At 34.7% G+C, this 22331-nt stretch overlaps 4 protein-coding genes across 15 annotated transcripts in view; 1 reads left to right on the plus strand and 3 right to left on the minus strand.

Moving 5' to 3' along the window:
* The first annotated feature begins 234 nt into the window (after positions 1–234).
* LOC126752111 (nuclear receptor-binding protein homolog) lies at positions 235–4968 on the plus strand. 2 transcript variants are annotated; one of them, XM_050462692.1, is made up of 3 exons: positions 235–645; positions 700–1866; positions 2003–4968. In XM_050462692.1, exons 2-3 carry the CDS (start codon positions 775–777, stop codon positions 3371–3373), a joined length of 2463 nt encoding a protein of 820 aa, XP_050318649.1. In that variant the 5' UTR covers positions 235–645; positions 700–774; the 3' UTR covers positions 3374–4968. The 2 variants fall into 2 exon arrangements, with proteins under 2 accessions (XP_050318649.1, XP_050318641.1); XM_050462684.1 differs by having other exon boundaries at positions 235–1866.
* LOC126752124 (m7GpppX diphosphatase) lies at positions 4829–6595 on the minus strand. The gene is made up of 4 exons (XM_050462705.1): positions 6292–6595; positions 6019–6229; positions 5814–5959; positions 4829–5752 (listed from the first exon to the last, which is right to left on the minus strand). Exons 1-4 carry the CDS (start codon positions 6505–6507, stop codon positions 5051–5053), a joined length of 1275 nt encoding a protein of 424 aa, XP_050318662.1. The 5' UTR covers positions 6508–6595; the 3' UTR covers positions 4829–5050.
* A 461-nt stretch (positions 6596–7056) lies between these two features.
* On the minus strand, positions 7057–11659 carry LOC126757942 (exocyst complex component 4). Of its 2 annotated transcripts, XM_050471872.1 has the most exons (11): positions 11565–11659; positions 10930–11267; positions 10113–10869; positions 9912–10036; positions 9622–9648; positions 9161–9466; positions 8698–9099; positions 8200–8635; positions 7948–8124; positions 7669–7875; positions 7057–7601 (listed from the first exon to the last, which is right to left on the minus strand). In XM_050471872.1, exons 1-11 carry the CDS (start codon positions 11619–11621, stop codon positions 7425–7427), a joined length of 3009 nt encoding a protein of 1002 aa, XP_050327829.1. In that variant the 5' UTR covers positions 11622–11659; the 3' UTR covers positions 7057–7424. The 2 variants fall into 2 exon arrangements, with proteins under 2 accessions (XP_050327829.1, XP_050327837.1); XM_050471880.1 differs by lacking the exon at positions 9622–9648.
* A 1226-nt stretch (positions 11660–12885) lies between these two features.
* The window catches only part of LOC126751726 (uncharacterized protein ZK1073.1), a 63558-nt gene continuing 54112 nt past the window's right edge, over positions 12886–22331 (minus strand). For 4 of the 10 annotated variants that reach the window (XM_050462221.1, XM_050462219.1, XM_050462216.1 and 1 more), the window contains 10 exons: positions 21676–21726; positions 21470–21533; positions 20916–21033; positions 19869–20079; positions 19733–19804; positions 19295–19309; positions 15680–15792; positions 15499–15586; positions 15352–15426; positions 12886–14994 (listed from right to left, as the gene is read on the minus strand). In XM_050462221.1, coding sequence (XP_050318178.1) covers positions 14764–14994; positions 15352–15426; positions 15499–15586; positions 15680–15792; positions 19295–19309; positions 19733–19804; positions 19869–20079; positions 20916–21033; positions 21470–21533; positions 21676–21726 — 1038 coding nt within the window. In that variant the 3' untranslated portion in view covers positions 12886–14763. Of the gene's footprint in view, positions 14995–15351; positions 15427–15498; positions 15587–15679; positions 15793–17350; positions 18498–19294; positions 19310–19732; positions 19805–19868; positions 20080–20915; positions 21034–21469; positions 21534–21675; positions 21727–22331 lie in introns of those variants that run through there. The other 6 variants (XM_050462222.1, XM_050462220.1, XM_050462217.1 and 3 more) reach the window with 3 other exon arrangements.

Raw genomic sequence — 22331 nt, forward strand, 5'->3', positions numbered from 1 at the left:
TTTACGTTCTCTGTTGTAAGAAATAACACTTAGAAAATCTAAAGAAAAATCAGGATCTTATTAAATTTGTGAACTGATTCCTCATTTTGTAATGAAGTATATGTGGAAATTTTGAAATTAAATTAAAAAGAAAAATGTATTTTAATAATTTTTTCAGTAAGCGGCCGGTATTGGTACCATATTTAAGAAATTTTCAATGAAGTGACAACATTGATTGTCAGTGTCATTCATCGATTGCTGTCAGTGTATCCAGAAAAAAACTCGGTGCCGTGAAGAAAGATATTCGACGTGCAAATTGCTACAAATTAGCAGAATTGCACTAGTATTTTGCAATTAACAATTATTACCGCAAGCCGGTTGCATTTATATGGAAAAGCTATTTAAAGTAGCTTGAAAAGCACATATTGTGCATACCGAATGAAGTGAAAACGACGTCTGTTGTAAAACAGGAGGTGCAACACGATTAGAAGGAGGGTACCACGAAAGGAAAGCATAAAAAAAATAAGATCAACGAGAAACGAATTAAAAGCGAACACAAATAAAAGATACGCCTTAAAACAACAAGGAAACTTATCAACTGACTAACCGACCAATCAACTAACCAACCAAACGACAGAACGAGAGTATAACATAGAAAGAATAAGAGTAAAACTACTGAACGTGAAGCAACAAAAAATAAAAATAAAAGTATTTTTTTAGACAAACAGCGACCGCAATCGCAATAGCAAAAGCAGTCGCTACAACAATACACGCGCCCTGCAGACACGCGCTCCAATGTCAAGCGGCCAAGTAAACGTCGGCAGCGACAGCAATGGAGCAGGCAGCGGCAGTGGTAGCGGTGGTGGAGGGGGAAACACAGCAGAACAAGCGGCGCCACAGTCGCAACAACAATCACAACCACAACAGCAGCAACAGCCGCCACCACAAATCATTGGCGCTTCAACGACTACAGTCACCGCAGATACGGTCAATATGGCAGCGGATTCGTCACCGCGTGAATCAGGCGATGACTCGGAGGATGAAAGTGAAATCCTTGAAGAGTCACCATGCGGGAGATGGTTAAAAAGACGTGAAGAAGTTGATCAGCGTGATGTGCCCGGTATTGATTGTGTTCATCTGGCTATGGACACTGAAGAGGGCGTTGAAGTTGTTTGGAATGAGGTGCAATATGCGAATTTACAAGAGCTTAAATCGCAGGAAGAAAAAATGCGACAAGTGTTTGACAATCTAATGCAATTAGATCACCAGAACATAGTCAAGTTCCATCGCTATTGGACGGACACACAGAATGCAGATAGACCACGCGTCATATTCATAACGGAATACATGTCGTCGGGGTCACTGAAACAGTTCCTCAAACGCACTAAACGCAATGCTAAACGTTTGCCATTGGAGGCGTGGCGCCGCTGGTGTACACAGATTCTGTCCGCGCTGAGCTACTTGCATTCCTGCACACCGCCTGTTATACACGGCAACCTCACCTGTGATAGCATTTTCATCCAGCATAATGGTCTGGTGAAAATCGGTGCCGTTGTGCCCGATGCGGTACACTATAATTTGCGTCTGCATCATCGAAGCGATCAAAGTGAGACACATCACTTTATGGCACCCGAGTATGGTGCTGCCGAGCAGTTGACTGCCGCCGTAGACATTTATGCCTTCGGCATGTGTGCGCTGGAAATGGCTGCTTTGGAAATTCAACCCAGCGGCACTGAAACGAGTTCTATTAATGAGGAGACGATATTGCGAACTATTAATAGCCTTGAGCATGATTTGCAGCGTGATCTTATATTCAAGTGTTTGCGTCGGAATCCTGCTGAGCGCCCAAGTGCCAACGATTTGCTATTTCATCCTTTACTCTTCGAGGTAAGACAATTATACCAATGTTATAAAAATTAAACTATTTTCTGTTAATAATTTAAGTGAATTAAGTAATTTAAGTTATATTTTATAATTTGAATTTTTTTTTCTTGTGTATATATTACCACACGCTTTTCTGCAGGTGCATTCACTCAAGCTATTGGCCGCTCACTGTCTAGTATTCGCCCCCAAAAATCGTACTATGTTTTCGGAAACCGTCATAGATGGCATGATGCAACGCTATAACCGACCCGAAGTCATTATGGCCCGTGTGTCACGTGGAGAAGAAGAAAAGGACTATCGTCTTGCAGACGTACCTACAGCAGATAAACTGGAGAAATTCGTGGAAGATGTCAAATATGGTGTGTATCCATTAACAGCGTTAGGTGGCAAGAAACCACCACATTTTCGTTCACGTGCCGCATCACCAGAACGTGCCGACTCCGTCAAATCTGCTACGCCTGAGCCGGTGGACATAGAGTCTCGGCGCATAGTAAATATGATGTGTAGTGTAAAAAAGTTGAAAGAGGATAGTAGTGATATCGCAATGACGATATTGCTTCGCATGGACGATAAGATGAACAGACAGTTGACGTGTCAGGTAACGGAAGCCGATTCAGCCTCCGATCTGACTAGTGAATTGGTGCGACTTGGTTTTGTGCATATCGACGATCAAGATAAAATTCAAACACTCTTAGAGGAAACTCTACGAGGCAGTTTTGCTGTTAATGCCGGCGGTGTCTGCCCGTTCGAGCAAGGCGCACAAGCGCTTACCTTTAGTGCCACTATAAACGAGCACATGCCGGGAGGTGTGGGCGTTACAATTGGTGCAAGTGGTGCTAACACCGCTACCAACATGGGTGCAGTTGGTGCCGGTGCCGGTGGCGGCATCAACAATGGTGATGGAAATGTGAATGCGCACTTAAATGTTGGCATCAAACCAGCAACAAACGCAACTTTGGCGGCGCTCAATCAGATGGAGCGTAATTGGTCCGTGGCCGACATGGATCCTAACGCTGCTTTGGCGAATGCAAGTATGCAAGCAGCCAGTATGGGTGCAGAAATTGCTGCCACCATGTATCATATGCAACAACAACAACAACAACAACTGCAGGAGCAACAGCATCACGTTCAAATATTGCCACCACAGATGCATTTGCAAATAGAAATGCCCATTCAACAGCAGCAGCAGCAGCAGATACAACAACAACAACAACAGCACCAGGTGCTAAACACATCGACGCCACCAGCTGGCGCACTGCCACCATCATATACAGGGCACACACAACAATTTAGGCAAGAGTCTTTAGGGCAGCAAAACGATGGAACAACAACAAATGTCACTGTGAATAGCATAAATACACCGCAGCAAACACACTATGCACACGCCCAGCAGCAAATTATTCACTCTTCCAATCCAACAGAAATTACAACTATTACCGCTGCCGCGCCACCATCAACTGTAACCGCCACAAACGCCTCGACCTCCTCAGCCTCCACCACTATCAATTAATAAATAGTATTTCTTGATAATAAACATTTATATACGCTATATTGATATTCATAAAACTGAAGTGTAGTAGAAGATAGAATTATGCAAGAGAGATAGCGCGAAAATTTATATTTTTAAATTGCAAGTCAGAGCACGGATGCCACGCAGTAGTGGCGTATACTGAGTCGCGTCTTTTAGTCAGTCAGACAATTGTTTTTTTTTTAATTATTATTATTCATTATATGTATAATGATTATGGATATTTTTATATAGTCTACTAAAGGAAAACAAGTTTTTAATTATATTTCGAAAATGATAGAATAAAAACTCAAAAAAATAAATACTAATTTTAAAAAATGCTAAACTATAAGCAAAAAGCAAAGACAAACGAATTAATATGAAGATTGTGCAAAAAAAAAAATAATTGTAATAGAATTTAGTTATAAATTGTGTAAGGCTTCCAGCTGGGAATACGCATGCGTAGCGGCTATCTAAGTAAATATTTCGGCACTGGTGGCCTAAAATACTGTATTTCATGCCTTGCCGCAGCAACAGCAGCGCAAAGAAGAACAGCAATAGCAAATAATATACACAACCGTCGGTCCGGTGAGCAACAAAAAAAAAAAAAAAAACGAATATATACTGACGATAACATCGGTGGGAAAAGTTTCGCGTGATTCTACTGTTATGCTATTTCCAACCGCAATGTCAACGCATATATTATATGCTTATATTTATGTAGTATGTGATTGTTTGTTTGTGTTGACCGCGGCACGATGGTTCTGAAACTCTATATGTTCCAACTGATCAATGTTGTTTATCAATATGGAACGCATATAGCCGATAGCTTAATACAAATATATATTTATGTATTTAAAATTATAAATACACTGCAAAAAAATAAAGCAAAAGCAACAATAATGTATACTACCTAAATAAATAAATATATAAAAATATAAAGCAAATTTGCATGCAATGACACCACATCAACACATCCATACATCTTTTATGTTTACATAAATACAATATAAAAAGAAAACAACACTCGACATAGGACACGATGACACAACTACAAATGAGCATTAAAATGCTGCGTAAGCGAAATAAAATATATAAATCAATAATAATCATAATGAAATGCTTCATCCATAATGCAACATAATGAAAAATAACAAAAGCAAGCAAATAAACAAATGCAATTTTCATTTAATGAAAATCTATGCATAAGAAAAAAACATACCTGTTATTTTTTGTATAGTAATTGTGAACTTTGGAAGTTAGTGCGAAGTTTTCTGCATTGGTAGTATGCAACCAAATACTTCACTTTTTGTTTTACTTTTATTGTTGTTAATAAAGATCAACGCAGTGCACAATTTTTAAAATCCATGCAGTTTTTAATCTGAAATTTGTACATTTATCTGAATTTGCTGCAGCATACAAAGAAAAAAGACGCAAATCAAATATTTAAACGCATAATGACTTTTTGAGTACTTTCCATTTATTTTTGTTGTTTAAAAATTTGTTTGTGAAGTTTTTTAATAGCACACTATCTTAGCACCATTGGCAATAATAGTATAAATACGATTACTATGCGGAAGCTAAAATGTGTGTCTTGGGCAAATAGATTTCTTTTATGTTGGAAATAAATGAAGGTAAACAAACGCTTTATTTTTTGTTGTGTAAACTCGAGATCTCATCTTATTCTGCAGCAACCACTATAACTTTTGGTGGCTGATCCGATTCTATTGTTTCTTTTAACTTCTTTTTGGGCGGTTCCTCTACTTCTACTTGTGAATTTTTTAGATTCACTTTTTGTGCTTGTGGTGATTCAATTGAATTAGACTTTCGACTTTTATCATGTGACTTTTCATCTAGTTGCTTACCGTCAGTCACTGCCTTCCCACGTTTTTGTACAGCTCCTTTCGCCTCATATTCATCCAACAGTTTACTTCCCTCGAACAAAACAAACGGCAATGTGACGCGTTGGTAATAGTCTGACATTAACTCTATATTACTAATGACCGTATCCAACATATGCGATTTTTCACACCATATACCTGGCGCATCACCACGCACTGGATTTATATGTAAATGCAGGTGATAGAAAGATGGTTGATAATGAAAATACATTCGCAATTGTGAAGCAGATAAACCGTAACGTTCTTCTATAGCGACCGCAATCCCATCACGTAAGTTGTGTAAAAGTGGTAAATGTGTATGGTTAAGATCCCGTAAAGATTTAATATCATGCTTGTGTACAATGGCAAGCAAATACAGTGTTTCCAAAGTTTTGCCATCCCATTTTAAATCGGGTAAGAGTACGAAACCCTTTTCCGGATCAAAATCTTCATAAACTATGCGATCGGTTTCTTGACGGTGTTCTAGTATATTATATACCCACTACAAAGATAAAAACATTATCAAATATCCTACAAGGGAAAAGTAAGTAAAATAATCTTACGTCGAGACTGAAATGACTGCCCGTTATAAAAGGCAAAGTCAGTTCCTCATATAAAGTTGGAGTTTCTTTAATTAGATATTTTTGTGTTATTGAATACTTTTCAATATGCTTTTCAGTGGCAGGATAAACCACAGTCGTTTTAATATCTGTAATCAAGATCAAAACGAATTTAGTGTAAACATACAAATATTGTAGTAATAGTTACTATTTAATTCTGAACTAGGTACGCATTGGAAACTGCCATAAATATTATTAATGAATTCCGTGTTCACTTGTAGAGAATCACTGAATATCCGGGGAGTAGGTTCTGAAATATTATCAAGTTCAGTTTGAACATCGCGCTCTTTGAAAGCTTGTTTCTCAAGTAGCAGAACAGCTACGTCATCCTCAGACACATCAGGAAATGTACCCAGCAACTAAATATAAAACAATTAATTATTGTTTGTAATAAATTTATATGATTTATTTGATAGATTACCGCTATTGTTTTTCGGAGAGTATTATTTTGTAAAATCCGTGTCAGCTTGAATTTTACTAAATTATAACTTGGCGCCGTCACTTCCACTTTTGTTGCTTTCTCCACAAGTTCGTCGACAGCAACGTCAGTTTTTACCTCAGTTATTTCTTCAATAACTTTTAATGGAGATTCCCCGTCAGATGTAACTTTATTATTAACGTCTGTATTTGCAGGCATTTTTAATTAATTATTTTATTTTTAACAAATCGAAAAATAAACAAAAATACCAAAATCTGCTGACAATGCTTCTTCTCCCAAAAGTAGACGTTCACAATTAGGCAAATAGAAGAGTTGCATACATCACTAAAAACAAGTTTTTTAATTTTTTTCCAATTATATTTATTTAAAATATATTTACAATTAATTTCTTAATTGTCTCCCATTTTCATACCAAACTGATTTTTAAAATATCCCCTAAATATCGGAAATAATTTCGTTCCAATTTGTTTTGCCTATTTTGAATTTTCTATAAATTTCATTACTCCATGGTGTAATAAAATATGGCAAGGCTGAATTCCCAATGAAAACAAAATTAATATCCGTTTGATTTCCGGGAGACTTTTAATTTTGTAGGATATTTTGGAGTTCCAATTCCTTACATTTTAATTATGTGGAAATATTTCGGTTAGAGACTTTCCATTACTCAAAACTCACCACGGTACAATTTACCGATCTATTATCACATCAGCAAATTCCGCTGACATTATAACAATAAACTCAGAATGATTTGTATGTATATATGTATATGTATATAATTTTATCCACTTTGTAATAGTATCAATGTTATATAATAATAGCTAATAATTAACCGAACTGTTGCAGGCGAATCACGAGTGAGTTAATGCGTGCACTTATTCATATTCAATGCATTTAACTATTGTATAATTTTTTAATTTGTATGTAGCGATTTCCAGCCACAGGTTTTCTATTAATAATGTCCTTTTACGATCTATGTAATAACACAGAAGCAAAGTTACATTAACAGTATGTTTTTTTTCAATATTTAAGTGCATTTCGTTATGCGAAACGAACAGTCTTAATAGCTAGTGTAATGTTGCTGAAGCAACTCTTCTGGTATCTGGCGGAAAACAGATCTAAACAACAATTCCCGTAGAGGGTTTTGCGCCCAAAATGTCCGATAATCTTTGCTGATACGACGCCAACGCGTTGGCTTCGGTAATGCCCCTCGCTTTACAAGACAACTGTAGTGCATTCAGGTATTGCATTTCAGTAAACTGAGAGCCTTTCTCTACAATATTGGTAAGTATATCCTGGGAGGGAGCGAAAGTTCATAGATAAATTAAAGCTAATTTTTATAGACAGTATATGCAAGCTTACATCTGGTTCCATGCACAGTAATTCGTAAAAGTTCTTAGCTTGATCCAGCGCAATCTCGCGCGAAGCTGTTATATTGCTTAGCGTTTGTTGCAATGCTATCGAATTACGACACATGCGTTGCACTGTCGCTTGATCGATGTGCTCCAGATAGTTTGAAGCTTGTATGAGTATGCGAGCGGCCAAATGCGCCAAACCCTCAAAAATATACTAAAATATACAAAAGAAAACAGTGATTCAAATTTTTAAAACCAAAAACTGTTATATGTCTAAACTACGTACCCTTGTTTTACGCGGATGCAATGTTGCACTAAACGCTTCATCCATTTCTGATAAACGTTTAGTTAGCATTTGCACTTGTCGATCAGGTTCAAGTATGTCATCGTCTTTAGCTCCCATGAAGCTGCTCGATTTAGTGGCGGGTTTCGAGCGCAAATAGTGGAAGCATTGCACGCGCACCTTTAACGAGGAAATATTAATTTTTATGTTCTGTTCCTATATTTAAATATAAAAGTATTATTATTTTCAACAAACCTCCAAGTGTAGCACCAGCAAACAAGTATTGGCCAGTTCATCGAACTCGAGTGCCAAATTGGTCAATACTTTGATAGTGCCGTCTTTGATTGCGGCTGAATGTGTGGCTGTGCACTCTGACGTTATGACATTAAGGCCATTCACTAAAGGTTTACGCAGCTCATTGGCAAACTCCGACACACGACCAGAGAACCACTCTATGCTCTCCTGCAACACAGCTAATTCTTTCAACACACTTATATCTGCTAAAATTTCCTGTTGTGTAATACCACCTTCACCTAAATTGCTGGTTAACATTTCAGCTTCGCGTACGTTGCGTTGTTGCACTTGCAGTGGACTTTCCTCCTCCGACGGTTCGAAAGAGTTGCGTTGCAGCTTCTTGCCATGTTTTACACGCTGACTGGACGATTTTAGATCGGTCCAATTGGGTAGTGTTCTGTAAACCAAAGTTAGTTATTACATAATGTGTTGAAGTTAACAAGTTTTATGAGAACCAACTTTAAAAACCGACTGATATCTTCATCCTTCAACCAAGCTACACTGTATATGCGTTTATCTTCCGAATCGGGTTGGACGACACCGCGATAAGCCGCCTGTGCTATCTCACGGTATGTTTTCAATAACGCGCATACCATTTTCAATAGCTCATCTGAATAGCATGGCAACTCATGTATGAGAGTTTTGGTCTCTTGTAGACGACGCTCCACCATGGCTGTGGATTGTAGTAGTGGACGGGACAAACCCATTGCTTTTATCTCTTCAGGCGATATAATCGTACGCCATGCATCCTGATTTTTCGATAGCGATTCGATGGTTAATTGTAGATTACGATTGTGGCCCTTCGATAGGAATGTATCCTTAATATAATTGTCGATGAAATCGTGTAAGCTGCAGGGTTGCCTAGTAAAACAATAAGGACAAATTTAATGACAATTAAAAATGAGTTTGTTAATAAGCTTACCCCGGCTTGCACTTCATAAAGCCCTCAATCTCTTGTATGTAGTTCATAAGTGGCAAATAAACTTTCGTTATCACATTCTGGTCGGCTTTACAGATTAACACCTTGTCTCGTTGTTGTTTAGCATGCGCGAAATTACCACTGCCATTTACACTACCGCTGCCACCGCCACCGAGTGCAGCAGTTGCAAGATTATCATCTGTAGACACGTCAGAAGCATTGCGTCGATGCTCCTTCACTGTGCCGCCTGCAGTAACTTGCGGTGGATAATGCGATGACTTATCGAATTTGAAGAGTGACTTTTTGGTGCTATAAAAATAATTGCATGGAGTAAAAAAATAACATTGTTTTGAATTTCATTAACAGTATTATGATTAGTTTATCCTTAGTAGGCTTCTGGGGTTATTTGCTACAAGTAGCGATAGTAGGATTTAGATAGTGAAAAGAAACCTTTTAATACTAACCAACGCACAGTGTGGTGAAATCGGTGTCTTGAAATATGGTAAATTTTTAAATACAATATATTTGGTCAAAAACTTATATTATTTTAAATATACATATTTTTTTGCATAATAAAACATAATAATTTTTTACATAAAAAAATATAAAAGTTGACTACCAAAAACAATTAGTAAGTTACTTGTTTTTTAATTATAAAATCTTTTATCATAAACCACAATTTTTAAAATTTTATTAAAAGAAATTAAAACTATATTCAAAATAAGTAACAGCATTGTTAGCTTTTTCTTATTACCTTGGAACTTTGCGCCGCAAAAAATACGAATTTATATTGTTGGATGGCTCAGCGAATGCCGTCTGCGCTGCATCGTCGCCGGAAGCATTTTGTATATCCAAATAATCGGTTAAAAGTAATTGTAGCTGAACAGATTTTAATTAAACTTTAGTGTTATACAATACCACATTGACATTAAAGTATGTATTCCAAAAGGCTTACCACAGACTGTGCTTGTGCCCAAAAATCGGTTAAATCGTATGGTTGTGGTCCCACGACGGCATACTTTTGTACAACAGCCAAATAGTTTTTTAATAGTAGTGCATGGGTTTTTGCAATAGCTTTGAATTGTTTAAAGATAACTTCCAGCAGTGTTAATAAGGGATTATCGCGCTCATTGGCATTACAGTTGAGCGCAATTAATTGATACGTTGTCTGTCGTACTACCTCTAATAGTTGGGTTTGTATTTGGACGCGTAATACTTCCAGTGATTCAGGCACTTTGCCTAGCATGCCGAAACATTCAACAATAATTGAAATAAAGTAAGTCATACTCAGCTCTGGATCGACTAAGTCTGCATCATCAATTACTTCAGACTTATCAAGATCAAAGCCTTGCGCCATTTCCATGAGCGCTTTGCGTATGCGCGTATTCGCTTCGATGCGATCTGTGGAGCGTCGCGCTCCAATACCACGGGTAAAACTTGAATTCAGACGATTGGAATTATTACGTTGAAAAGTGGTGAATGCCTCTGCGGCGGAATTTTTATACAATTGGGTAACAAGTTCTTCGTGTAATCGTTGATAAAGTTGTTGCCGACGTGATTGTAAATCGACACGTAAGTCGGCTAATCCTTCAACGCCGTTAAGTGGTCCTTGTATCGTTGCGAGTGCATCGGTAAGCGCCTTACTCGCATGCAAATATTGCCGTTTTGTCGTATAACTGACAACACGTTGAGGCACTTTACGCAATTCGTTGCTGGAAAAAAGGAAAATATATTAATTTAAAAATTATTCATTTAATGCGTATAATACATACATTTGTTCCAACATTTCCAGCACATATTTATGCTGCACCGCATCTGTCCACATCTTCTTTAACTCATCACGTCGGCATTGCAGCAATCGTTTGCATGCACCCAGATTCTCCTTTACACCATGAATGCGTTCACGACTCGCTGTTATTTCTGTAGACACTTGGCTGAAAAGCGGCAGAACTTGTGTTAACTGCTGATCATGACGTGATACCAATTCATTTAGGCGTTGATCGGAACGTTTGAACTCCTTCTCAATCTTAAGTTTCTCCTGTTGTCGCTCCTCTGTTGTCTCACTAAATCCCAACGATTTGATGACATTGACGAGAAAACCACAGCCGGACTATGCACACAAGAAAAAGTAGACATTCTTTAGCAAAGGACAAGAAAATTCAAACATAAACGAAAACGCCCTATATTTTGTTAAAATCAACACGACAAAGCACAGAAATTATATTTTGACAGGTCTGATGATGACAACACCGAGCTACCCCCTCCCAATACACAATAATTTACAACTTTCACAGCACTTTTTAACATGGTTATCGTAATCATAGATCACAAACTCTTCTTTCAAACAAATTATACTTATTTATAGATTAATTTTTCAAAATTTCTTGTATGTTTTAATCATAATTACCTCATCTTTTCCATATTTAACTCCGCGCGGAGGTTTTGTTGGTGGTAACTCGTTCATTTTTCATTTCCCTACTGCTGTCATTTGGTTCTCTGCAGTTGTTGTCAACGTTTCTGCTGCGGCGGCTAAATGAGAATAGACATGCCACTGTGTTCCGAAAATTTCAATGAAAATTCTAATAGTCACATTACATTGAGCTGGTAAAAATTCGATATTTTATATAAACATTATATTGTCTAGTCACATAATCCACATGTTGACAACAAAATATGGAAAATAAGTCTATTTACAAATTCGATCCAATCTTCCAGAGAGTGCATAATTTCGATACTCCATCAATCTCTTAATGCAGTTGACTTTCTTCCTTAAGGCCCATTCACATACATCCTTCCTTCCACATCTTTTGTTTAGCGTGGCAGTTCATACCGAAACAGCGAAGCGAAGAAAACAAGCGGGTGTGCCACGCTGAACGCTTTGCTTTCAGTGTTTATCTCTAATAAAAGTGTGAACGTACTCATACCAAAGTGTACATCGAACTTTTCTGTCAAAAGAAATGTCTGACGCAAAGCGAAGCAAAATTTTTATGTGAACAGGCCATTACTGGTGATCCATTTTAACCAGTAGAACAAACAAAATTTCAAATTGTATGTCGACTTACCTATACCGGACCATTGCGAAGAGGCAAAATGAGAACAAAAAAACCTCTGTATGTAGCAGTTCAAATTCCTGCCTATCTACATTTCATATGAATATATTAAAAGTACGAAACCGGCCCGATACCGAATACTTAACAAATGTATCCCGGACTTTTGTTAATTTAAGCCCGATTGGTCCCGTTGCTTTGTTTTGGTAATTTCGAGAAAACGGCTGTATACATATAACATATACTTATGTTTATTCGCTGATTCCATTCCTGTTTTTCGAAGCGAAAACACGCAGTTTCAAAGAATGTGAAAGCATTTTATGGTCTCTTGGAAAGAAAATACTTCTCGTCTCCTACTTTGCAGACCTCCAGAAAGTGTTTTTCAATCGGTTTAAGGAGGTGGAACTTAGTTGGAGCTTTGTTAAGCACAGTCCAATATGCTGCTAACCACCAAAAATGCTTTTCTTTGGTCGTAGATGATTGTATTCGTCAAACAGTTAATTGAAGTAATGAATGATCTCCTATGAGCGAATTCGGGTCGAGTCAGCTGGAAACAAGCGCTTCGTTACTAAAATCTACATTTTAGACAAGCACACTAGGATTTGGTTGTTATTAGCACTGTTGTCCAGGTGGTTATTAAATTAAAATTATCTTGAGGTAAATAAAAAGACAATTTTAAAGTTCCTTATAAACTTTTTCTAAACAATTTAATTTCACATTTCGCTAAACACCTTATCATTACATAATTTGATATAGAATTCTCCTTTTAATGCAATTCTAGTTAAAGTTTGGCTTGGTTTTTGTAGTTAAATACAATACATTGTTTGATTAATATAATTTCATGTTAAATATTGATTTGTGTGATTTTATTGGCTTTGTGGCATTGCGTTCAATATAGATTATATAAGCATAATTTGAATATAAACGCTAATACATTTTTTCTAAATATGCGCATTGGCGCATTGTTGCGCATACCCCGATATAACATGCCTCCATATTATATGTTTGTATTTTTGCAAAAAAAAAACAAAATTTTATGTGAAATAATTGCACATGATTCGCTGCTTTGACGCAATACTTACAATTGTATTTAAATAAAAATATATTTATATTTTTCTAATTGCAATTGAATATTTGCTTCAATCCATGTGGAAATGAAGTTATGTACTGTTAATTGAGTGCTTGCAATTTTTAACTGAGCTTGCTTCTAAATTTTCTTGTTTTCTTTTTCGTTGAAATGAAAATTGCAAGGCTAGAGTTCAACTTTAGCTTCCATACGCATTTTCTAATGAATATAATTATAGCATATATACTTTAATTAATTATGGTTGCGGCGTGTTTGACTACATTGTTTTTAACATTATAAGCAACGGGTTTTATTTAAGAACAAGCTGTTGCTACATTTACAAGTTAATGATTTTTAATAATCTCTTCGTGCTTTTTTTACAAATCTACGGAGAATATTTTCATTGTTTATAACATCTTTCTTAAGCATATTTGGAAATGTGATTAAAATAGCGTTCAAAAAGTTTGAATATATTTGTTTTAAAAATTTTTTTGAAATACATAAATGAAACTCGATTAGTGTTTTCGGTGTACTTTGTTAGTTAATTGAAAGGTACTGTTTTCGTTAACATTTGGAGGTATTACGTGTAGTTGACAGTTTCCAAATCTTCCATGAGCTGTTCTTATTATGCTGGAATTTGTTTTTTTTTTCGAAAAATGTTTTTGGGAGATATGTTTGGTCACTTTTTCGTTGTAGGTGGGTTTAATTTTTCATTTTCATGTGCAAAAAGTAAATATTTATTTTTTAATTTATTTATGATTTATGAATTTTAATTTTTTTATGAATTTTTCATTTTCATGTGCAAAAAGTAAACATTATTATTTTAATTTATTTATGAAAATGTCATTTAGTTGCAGCTGACTTTAGAATATTATGTGTAATTTTTGTATAAATATGTATATATGTATGAATCATGCAATAAAGATTAAGTGCGCAAAACGCTTCAAATAATTTAACCGTTTTCAGGTTTTTGAAGTGATTTCATTACTTTACATAGCTGTCTATACATGTATGTATGTATGTGCTGTATATATGGTTGTAAATATCAATATATAGCCATGTACATATGTTTACTACATTAACATATTCAAACGATATTAGTTTTTGGTTTAGCATTTAAACTTTGGCATTGTTTTCAGACACATATATTAATATATATACATATACATATGTATATACACATGTATGTATGTAAGTATATATTTTGTAATATAAACTAACAGCTTTAAATCTTTCTATTATGCGATAAATTAGTGAAGCATCAAATAATTTCTAATTAATTGTATTTTTTTTTTTTTTTGGCTTAATAGTAACATAATGATTTTTGGGCGCATTGCATGTAATATTTTTGTTCCACACATTTCAAGCTTAACAATACTTTGAACTATAACTAGCATACCCATATATTTTACACAAAAAAATGTGCATATGGGTACGCCTGCACACACAATAATTTCATGCATTTCAATATTATTTTTTCTCAAGCGCGCCGTTTACTTCTTCGGTGATTCGTTGTTGATAATACTCAATCGGCGTATATTTGGCTTGTCGTAATCTTCCATGGAGACACCACGTGATAGTTTGCGTGAACCATTCTGTCCGTCCACCGAACCACCGGAACTTGTCGAGTAAGCACGTCCGCGATCAACGCCCGGCATAACGACAGAGGTTAGAATGCCTTGACCTTTGCAGAAGAGCAAAATAGACTGAGCTACTTTGGCGGGCTAGAAATGGCAGAGCAAAAATATCGATATTTTTTAATTAATGGCAGAAAAATATTGTAATTATAAAAGTTAGTTTAAAATAAAATTTAAATATTTGGCTTCAAAGGAGCCAAAATATAAAAAGAAAATTAAATATGTGAAAATGTTTTTTTAGGCAGTTCGGGCAAAATTTAATCAGGGCGTATAAGCGAACAATTTCTATAGATAATGTGGAGAAATATATTTTAAAAAAATATTAGTATATTTTTTTGTTCGTTTCCCGTTCATTATTCGCCTACTTCACTTACTAAAAATATGAGCTGTTGTGTCAAGTACATTTAGTAAACAACAATCAGCTGCAATTGCTTTAATACTCACCGCATCAGCCAAAACATCGCCAGCACGTTCTATTTTCAAAATAGTCACCTTCTCCTTCTCCACATCTTTGTGCAACTGCGTATAAATTTGTATTATATAATAATTTACACACGTTAAAGCAATTTTTTTTTTCGATTTAGAACTTACCTTTTCAACCATCGAAGCATAGGGGCTCAACATGCCCGTGATTAAGATGACATCAATCTTGCAACCCTTCAATGTAAGATCCTTGCGGCTGTGTTGTGATAATTTTTTCATACAAATAAATATCGAATTTTTAATAAATAAATAAAACAGCTAATGCTCTAATTTAAATAGAATAGCTTACCTCATAAAAGCTTTAACATAGAGTCCCACATTTTTGCTATTCAAAGTGCTGTGCAAACGCTTCTGATATTCGGAGACGATCTTTTCCTTATCCGGATTATCGCCAACCAATTGCTATATATGTATGTACATGTTTTAGCAGATTTTTGCGAATTTCGTTTTTTGAATTTGTGGTGAATGAGTTGGAATGTAGATATATGTACATATATGTGTGTGGAAGTTGACGTGTCCAAGTATATAAGAGTGTAGGCGATTCGGTACGAAAGTTGAAAATAATGAGTGAAAGTAATGAAAATTTATACATTTTTGGCAAGCAATTGAAGTACTTATATAGTAAGTAAGTATGTATGCGATAGAAGTCTAAGTTTAAAGATAACAGTGTTAATTTTATTTACTAATAATAACAAAGTGCAAAGTTGAAGTGAAATCAAATATGTGAAACGTTACAGTATTGGCAGACATGCTCACATCTAAAAAAACCAAAAGAAAATAGAAGCAATGTTCATATAAAATGAGAAAATGGGAGTAATGGGAACACTGCCATGGCCACAAAATGTCATTAAACGAAGAAAACTTATGAAATGTCATAACTAAGCACGCAAAGATAAGTAAGATACAAAACTGTAATTTGGTAACTTTTCAAGAACCCAGACACCAAATACAAGGTGTATTCCAAAGTAAACAGGACTTTGGTGGCGCCATCTATATGACAATATGGTGCGTTAGAATCTGCTATCTTTATCGATTGTCCAGTGAGAATTTCATGACTTTTCATGAATTGGAAGTTAAGTTATTGCGTTTTAAGTGTCAGTATGTTTGTGTTATCGTTGCGAAAATGAGCTTCGAACAAAGAGCCAACATTAAATTTTGTTTTAAAATTGGTAAAAGTTTTACCGAAACGTTTCAATTGATGAAACAAGTTTATGGCGATGATTGCCCATCCCGTAGTAGAGTGGTTTCAACGTTTTCAATGTGGTCGTTAAGACATAAATTACGCTCAACATGTGGGCCAATCAAAATCCTGAAAATCATCATTGAAATTCATGGAAATGAAATTGAACATCTCCAAAATGTTACGCACAAATTGACTGACGACCAAAAACTGTTCAGAATCCAACATTCGAAGGACGATTATTTGACCAAAAATCACATTTTAACCATTAACCACTCCCCGTAATCACCTGATATGGCACCGTGCGACTTCTTCCTTTTTGAAATAATGCATTTGCCCATGAAAGGACGTAGGGGCCATTCAAAAGGCTTGCACCGGCATACTGGCGGCCATACCAGCCAACGAGCTAAAACACTCGTTCGACATGCTTTTGGACCGTGCAAAACGCTGTATTGAAGCAGAAGGAGACTATTTTGAATAAAATAAATTGATTTTGCCGAAAAAATCATTTGTTCTGTTTTTTTTTTTTAAAGTCCTGTTTACTTTGGAACACACCTTGTATGTGGACACCAGTGCATATGGCCGATTTTTTTATAGAACATATCAATCAGTCTGTGAGTTTTAGTATTGAAATTCGCGCTTTTGCCAAAAAGTGGTAAAATCGGGTCAATACTTTTTTGGATTCAACACTTTCTAATTTTAATAATGGGGTTACATGGGTTTACGGGTTTAAAAAAATCGATTTTTTATTGTCTTATTAAATTCTACAACAACAACTGAATATTGTACTAAATTTTCAAGTTGATCCGAATAATAGTTTCGGAGATACAGCCTTGAGAACTTGTGCGCTCGAGGCTAGCTAGGCTAAGTGCGCCGTCTTTAAGCGCGTTTTTTTCGAAACTGAGTTTTTGAAGACGGTTGGCAAGATTTCTCGACAACTACTCAACCGATCTTCATGAAATTTTACACAGGTTTTTGGGATACAATTCTTAAAGACTTAGATGAAGGTTTTTTTTCGATTACAACTATTTGAAAAAACAATATCGTCGCGAAATTTTCACTGCGATTTAAATTTTTTTGAAAAAATGCCTGCCAAAACTCCAATTTTCAGTTCTATATCCTTCGCCTAAGTTCTAAGTTAAGGTTTTAACTAAAACATGCATCTTTTTCACTTTAGATGATCTGGTGAGGAGTTATCCTGCCAACGCGGCCGCATCTTTTTTCCGAGGGGTCACCGGAAATGGCGTCGCAATGGCCGAGTTTAAAATATTTTTTTCCAAAAATTTCAGAATTCTTTGGTAATAGCGTATGTTTGTAACAATGAAATATTCTAATAAAACTGCATATTTATTTTTTATATGAAAAAACTAGTTTATCACTTTACCATGTGAGAGAATAAAATACTCGGTTACACCCGAGCTTAAACCTCCCTTAATTAATTAATATTTAAGATTGTAATTATTAAAAATTAATTAATTAATATTTAAGATTGTAATTATTAAAAATCATTTTTTTTTCAAGCTTAAGCAGCTTATAGAAAATGAAATAGTATTGCTAACCTAAATAAGAAAATTATATTAACTAATTATGTTTTTGATGCCAAAACTAGTTGCTAAATAGAAAACTTATGATAAAATAGCTAAAAGAGAGATTTACAAATGTAAAACGCCGCATGAATTTTGAATGTAAGATCATGATTAAGACTAAGTTATGGCTAAGTTTATGACAGAATTTTAAGCACAGTAATGAGTAATACATATTTATGTATATATGCCACTATGCTATAAAAATCGAACAGCAAATGGTGCTACAAATACGACCGAGAGTTGAAAATGACAATGAAAAAGAAAATCCAAAATGTGCTTTTGTGGATACGCGCGTTATTGCTGTTAGCTAAATAAGCTAAATATTTGCTAATTACCTGGAACTGAAGTAAAATTAAAGGTAAAATGAGTTTATTACGGTATAATAAGTAATTTCAAACAGTAAATATTCGGGGGAAACAGTATAAAGGAGCAACAAAAGGAAAAAAGCGATGATGGATTTTTAATTTTTCCAGTCAATAACATTGCCATAACGCACAAAGCTTAGTGAGTAAAAATTTGGGACTTCCGGATTTTTAGCTTGGCAACAGCAAAGAAAACATACATTATATTTTATTTTAGGTGTTATTTAAATTATATTACTAGAATGAATAAAAATAGCAATAACAACAAATATTATTCTAGCAGAAATAATTTTTAATGTAATTAGCAACAACTATGTATATTTTATCTATAGGAATTTCGGTGTAGAGTTTTAAAATTTAATTTATCGTTTATGTAGTAAATTTAAAAATTTAAATGTAAATATTTAGGCCACGCTAAAAATTACTGTTGTTTTATGTTACATATATAAGGAGGAAGTAGTACAAATTCTATATTTGAACAAGTATGCAAGTAGAAAGATTATATATGTAGAACTTTAGAAACGTCAATTATTTATCATTATATATCAAGCCTTTTATGAAAAACAGTGTCTAAAATTAAATAAAATTTTAAAAGCTCAAAAACAAAAAAGAAAACTACATACGACATATGAATAAATATAAATAAAAAGTAACATATAGAAATTAAAATTAACTGGCGTTTCTAAAGCTTGACTATGTTTTTAAAGCAGGAATGTATTGGAAAACCACATGAAAGCTGATTTGTGCCAACAAGAAAATTATGCTAAATGCTATACCTCCATAACCTGTAGCTTGTCAAAGAGTTTGTGAAGTTTCAAATATATTATTTAAGATGTCACATGACACAAGTATCAGTAATTCAATACGTTTTCAATATGTTTTATTCATGATTGTTTACACCAAGCGCGTTGAAAAAAAGAAAAAAGGTTAAAGAAAAAGTTACTTCATAAATACGTATGTATAAACTTAATTTTTCACGCAAAACAATTTACACACACATATGTATGTATAGCAGCCACACCAATTAATTCATACTTGTGTTAGTTTTCCAATTTTAATAAATGCCATATATGTATACAATAACAATTTTTGCAATAATTTTGAATTTAGTGTGTCATAAATACATATATTTTAAATAAAAAGTGCACACACAAACATACATAAACCTACACACATACACATACATAATGGCATACCAGCCGTTGCAAACTTACATGTCCAAATTTGTGATACATTAAAAAGCTTTCGGCCGATTGTGCAATATCATCGTTCTTCCATTGTATTAGCTGAAATACAAATGGATTTTAATTAAAAATATATATATTTTTTGCTGATTTTTCACCGTTTTACCTTTGTTTTGAATGATTGTAAAACGCTGGCGGCGCTGCCGGTGGCATTGATCAACACCAGACCGAGCACTCGGGATGGATGAGCCAAACCGAAGCGAGCCAGAACATTAGCACCGGCGCCTTCACCCAAGCCAATCACATATTTGACATGCAGAAAGTCCAAAACGGTAATGAGATCTTCACCCAGTGTTTGCAGCGATGGAAACTGGAAACTGTGAGGGCAGATAGAAAACATAAAATTAAACGAAAACATAAAAACGTGAAATTTAATGAATTTTAGATCGTTCAGTTTGAATGTGTATAGGCTGTAGTTTTTTGAATACCAAAATTTTTTTCGGAGGTTATAATACGCTACATTGAGTAATAATATATATTAAATAAAACAATTTTCCGATAACGGCGTTGCCGACAATTGAGCGATGTCTTGGATAGAAAATAACATTTCAGTATCCGTAGACTTCATTTTTACCATTTTTTTAAGGTGGGATCTTAAGGGGTTACATGGTTTTACGGATTTCAAAAAATCGAACTTTTTATTATCTTGTTAAATTACAACTACAACACCTCAGGAATAATGTCCTAAATTTTCAAGTGGATCCGAGTAATAGTTTCGGAGATACAGCCGTGAGAACTTCTGCGCTCCAGGCTAGCTATGGTAAGGGTGCCGTCTTTAAATGCGTTTTTTTCGAAACTTTGTTTTTGAAGTCGGTTGCCAAGATTTCTCGAGAACTACTCAACCGATTTTTCCCATTTTTCAAAGATGGAAACTTAAGTGTAATCTTAAGGTGCCCAGTGATGACACCTTTAATGTTACTAAGCTGCCTTTTGCCTAAACATAAGAGCTTTTTGGTCGATCCATCATCAACACTACTACACAGTAACTTTGTGGTATTGCCTGTTTGCTTGTGTTCCAAGACCTATTTATTTATATACATTATTGGTATTCTGGGTAGAGAGAAAGCGAGAGCAATATAATACCAATTATATTATTATTATTCGAATTCTGAAAAGAGAGAGAATCTCCAAAAAATCTGAAATATTTATTTACCTGTCCGGTAAGGCCTCAGCATTATCAGCATGTCCAGGTACATCGATGTGTATGAAACAGGAACGCTCCTTAATCTCCGTCATGCATGGACTGCTGACAAATTCTTGGAATGAGTTGTCTGTCAAATAGTATGGATAAAAAATAATAAGTAAAAGCTAACAAATTTATGTTTAAATTTATTTTTTAACAATTCTTCGTAGGAAACAGGAATGTGATATTTTTACATTTTAAAGAAACTTTCACCTCCTCGCTTCAAGCAATTTTCAACATTTTACTTGTGTAACATTTTATGGTTCATAAATCATTACTCATGGAAAAGTTTCGCACAATTACTCTACTCAAATATGTAGGTTTGTATGATTTTTTATTGTAACGCTCTCTTTATTTATTTAGGCGTGGACTTTATTACATATTTGCCACGAGTTTTTCTTTTTTGTACTTCTTTTGCGCTTTTTTATTTATTGATTTGCGCATTTCACTGCTCCCATAAATGAACGAGCATTTAATTTATAATATATGATGTAAAAAGCCACAAATGAATTTCAATAACTTACGATTGCATCCCAGATCGTGGACTGTAATGAAGACTGCACGCTTTTCTTGTTGTGTCAAGTCGCCCTAATGGAAAGTCAAGTGGAAATTTAAATAAAATACAATGTAGTATATTTTAATGTATATATATATATGTATATATGAACGCATGTGTAAAGAGCATCGTGATGTTTTAAAGAGGTTTTTAGTTGTGATATTCTCCTTATACCTGCACTGTAACTGTCAATTCGCCACTCTTGTCCGTATTAACAAGATATTTCTGTAAAGAATGGTGTAAAAAAGAAATATTTCTATTAAATTAATCGTTATTAGAAGTGTTTTTTTTTAATTCTAGGTTAGGTTGGCTTTACTTTTAATCGACAACGCATTGTAGCAAGGTTTATGGCATTTGTAAGGCATGAAATGACCAGCATGAGATTCGAAATTTATTTGATATTGACTGTATGTAGTTGATATTATATAGAAATCATATCTATTCTTTGGCACTCAACAGAATTTATCAAAAAGGTCAAATATGCTGTTCTCGGAAGTTGAGAGCGCCAATAAGAGATTAAACGAGAAGAGAATAAAAGTATAAGGGAAAATTTTCAGCTAACAAAATTCTTGAAATTTTGCTAAACTAGCTGCCGTAATAAGTAAATAAAAATATTCTGATAAACTATTTTATAGATTTCCAACTTTTAAATGTAATTATTTGACAGTTCTACAGATTTAGAACAAAGAACCAATGCTAGTATTTTTAAGGGGTTACCGCTTTCAAAAAATCGAATTTTTTATTGTCTTATTAAATTCTACAACAGCTCTAGAATATTGTCCTAAATTTTCAAGTTGATCCAAGTAATAAAAGTAGTTTCTTAGATACAG

This window comes from Bactrocera neohumeralis, chromosome 2 (assembly GCF_024586455.1).
Source record: "Bactrocera neohumeralis isolate Rockhampton chromosome 2, APGP_CSIRO_Bneo_wtdbg2-racon-allhic-juicebox.fasta_v2, whole genome shotgun sequence".
Lineage (NCBI taxonomy): Eukaryota > Metazoa > Arthropoda > Insecta > Diptera > Tephritidae > Bactrocera > Bactrocera neohumeralis.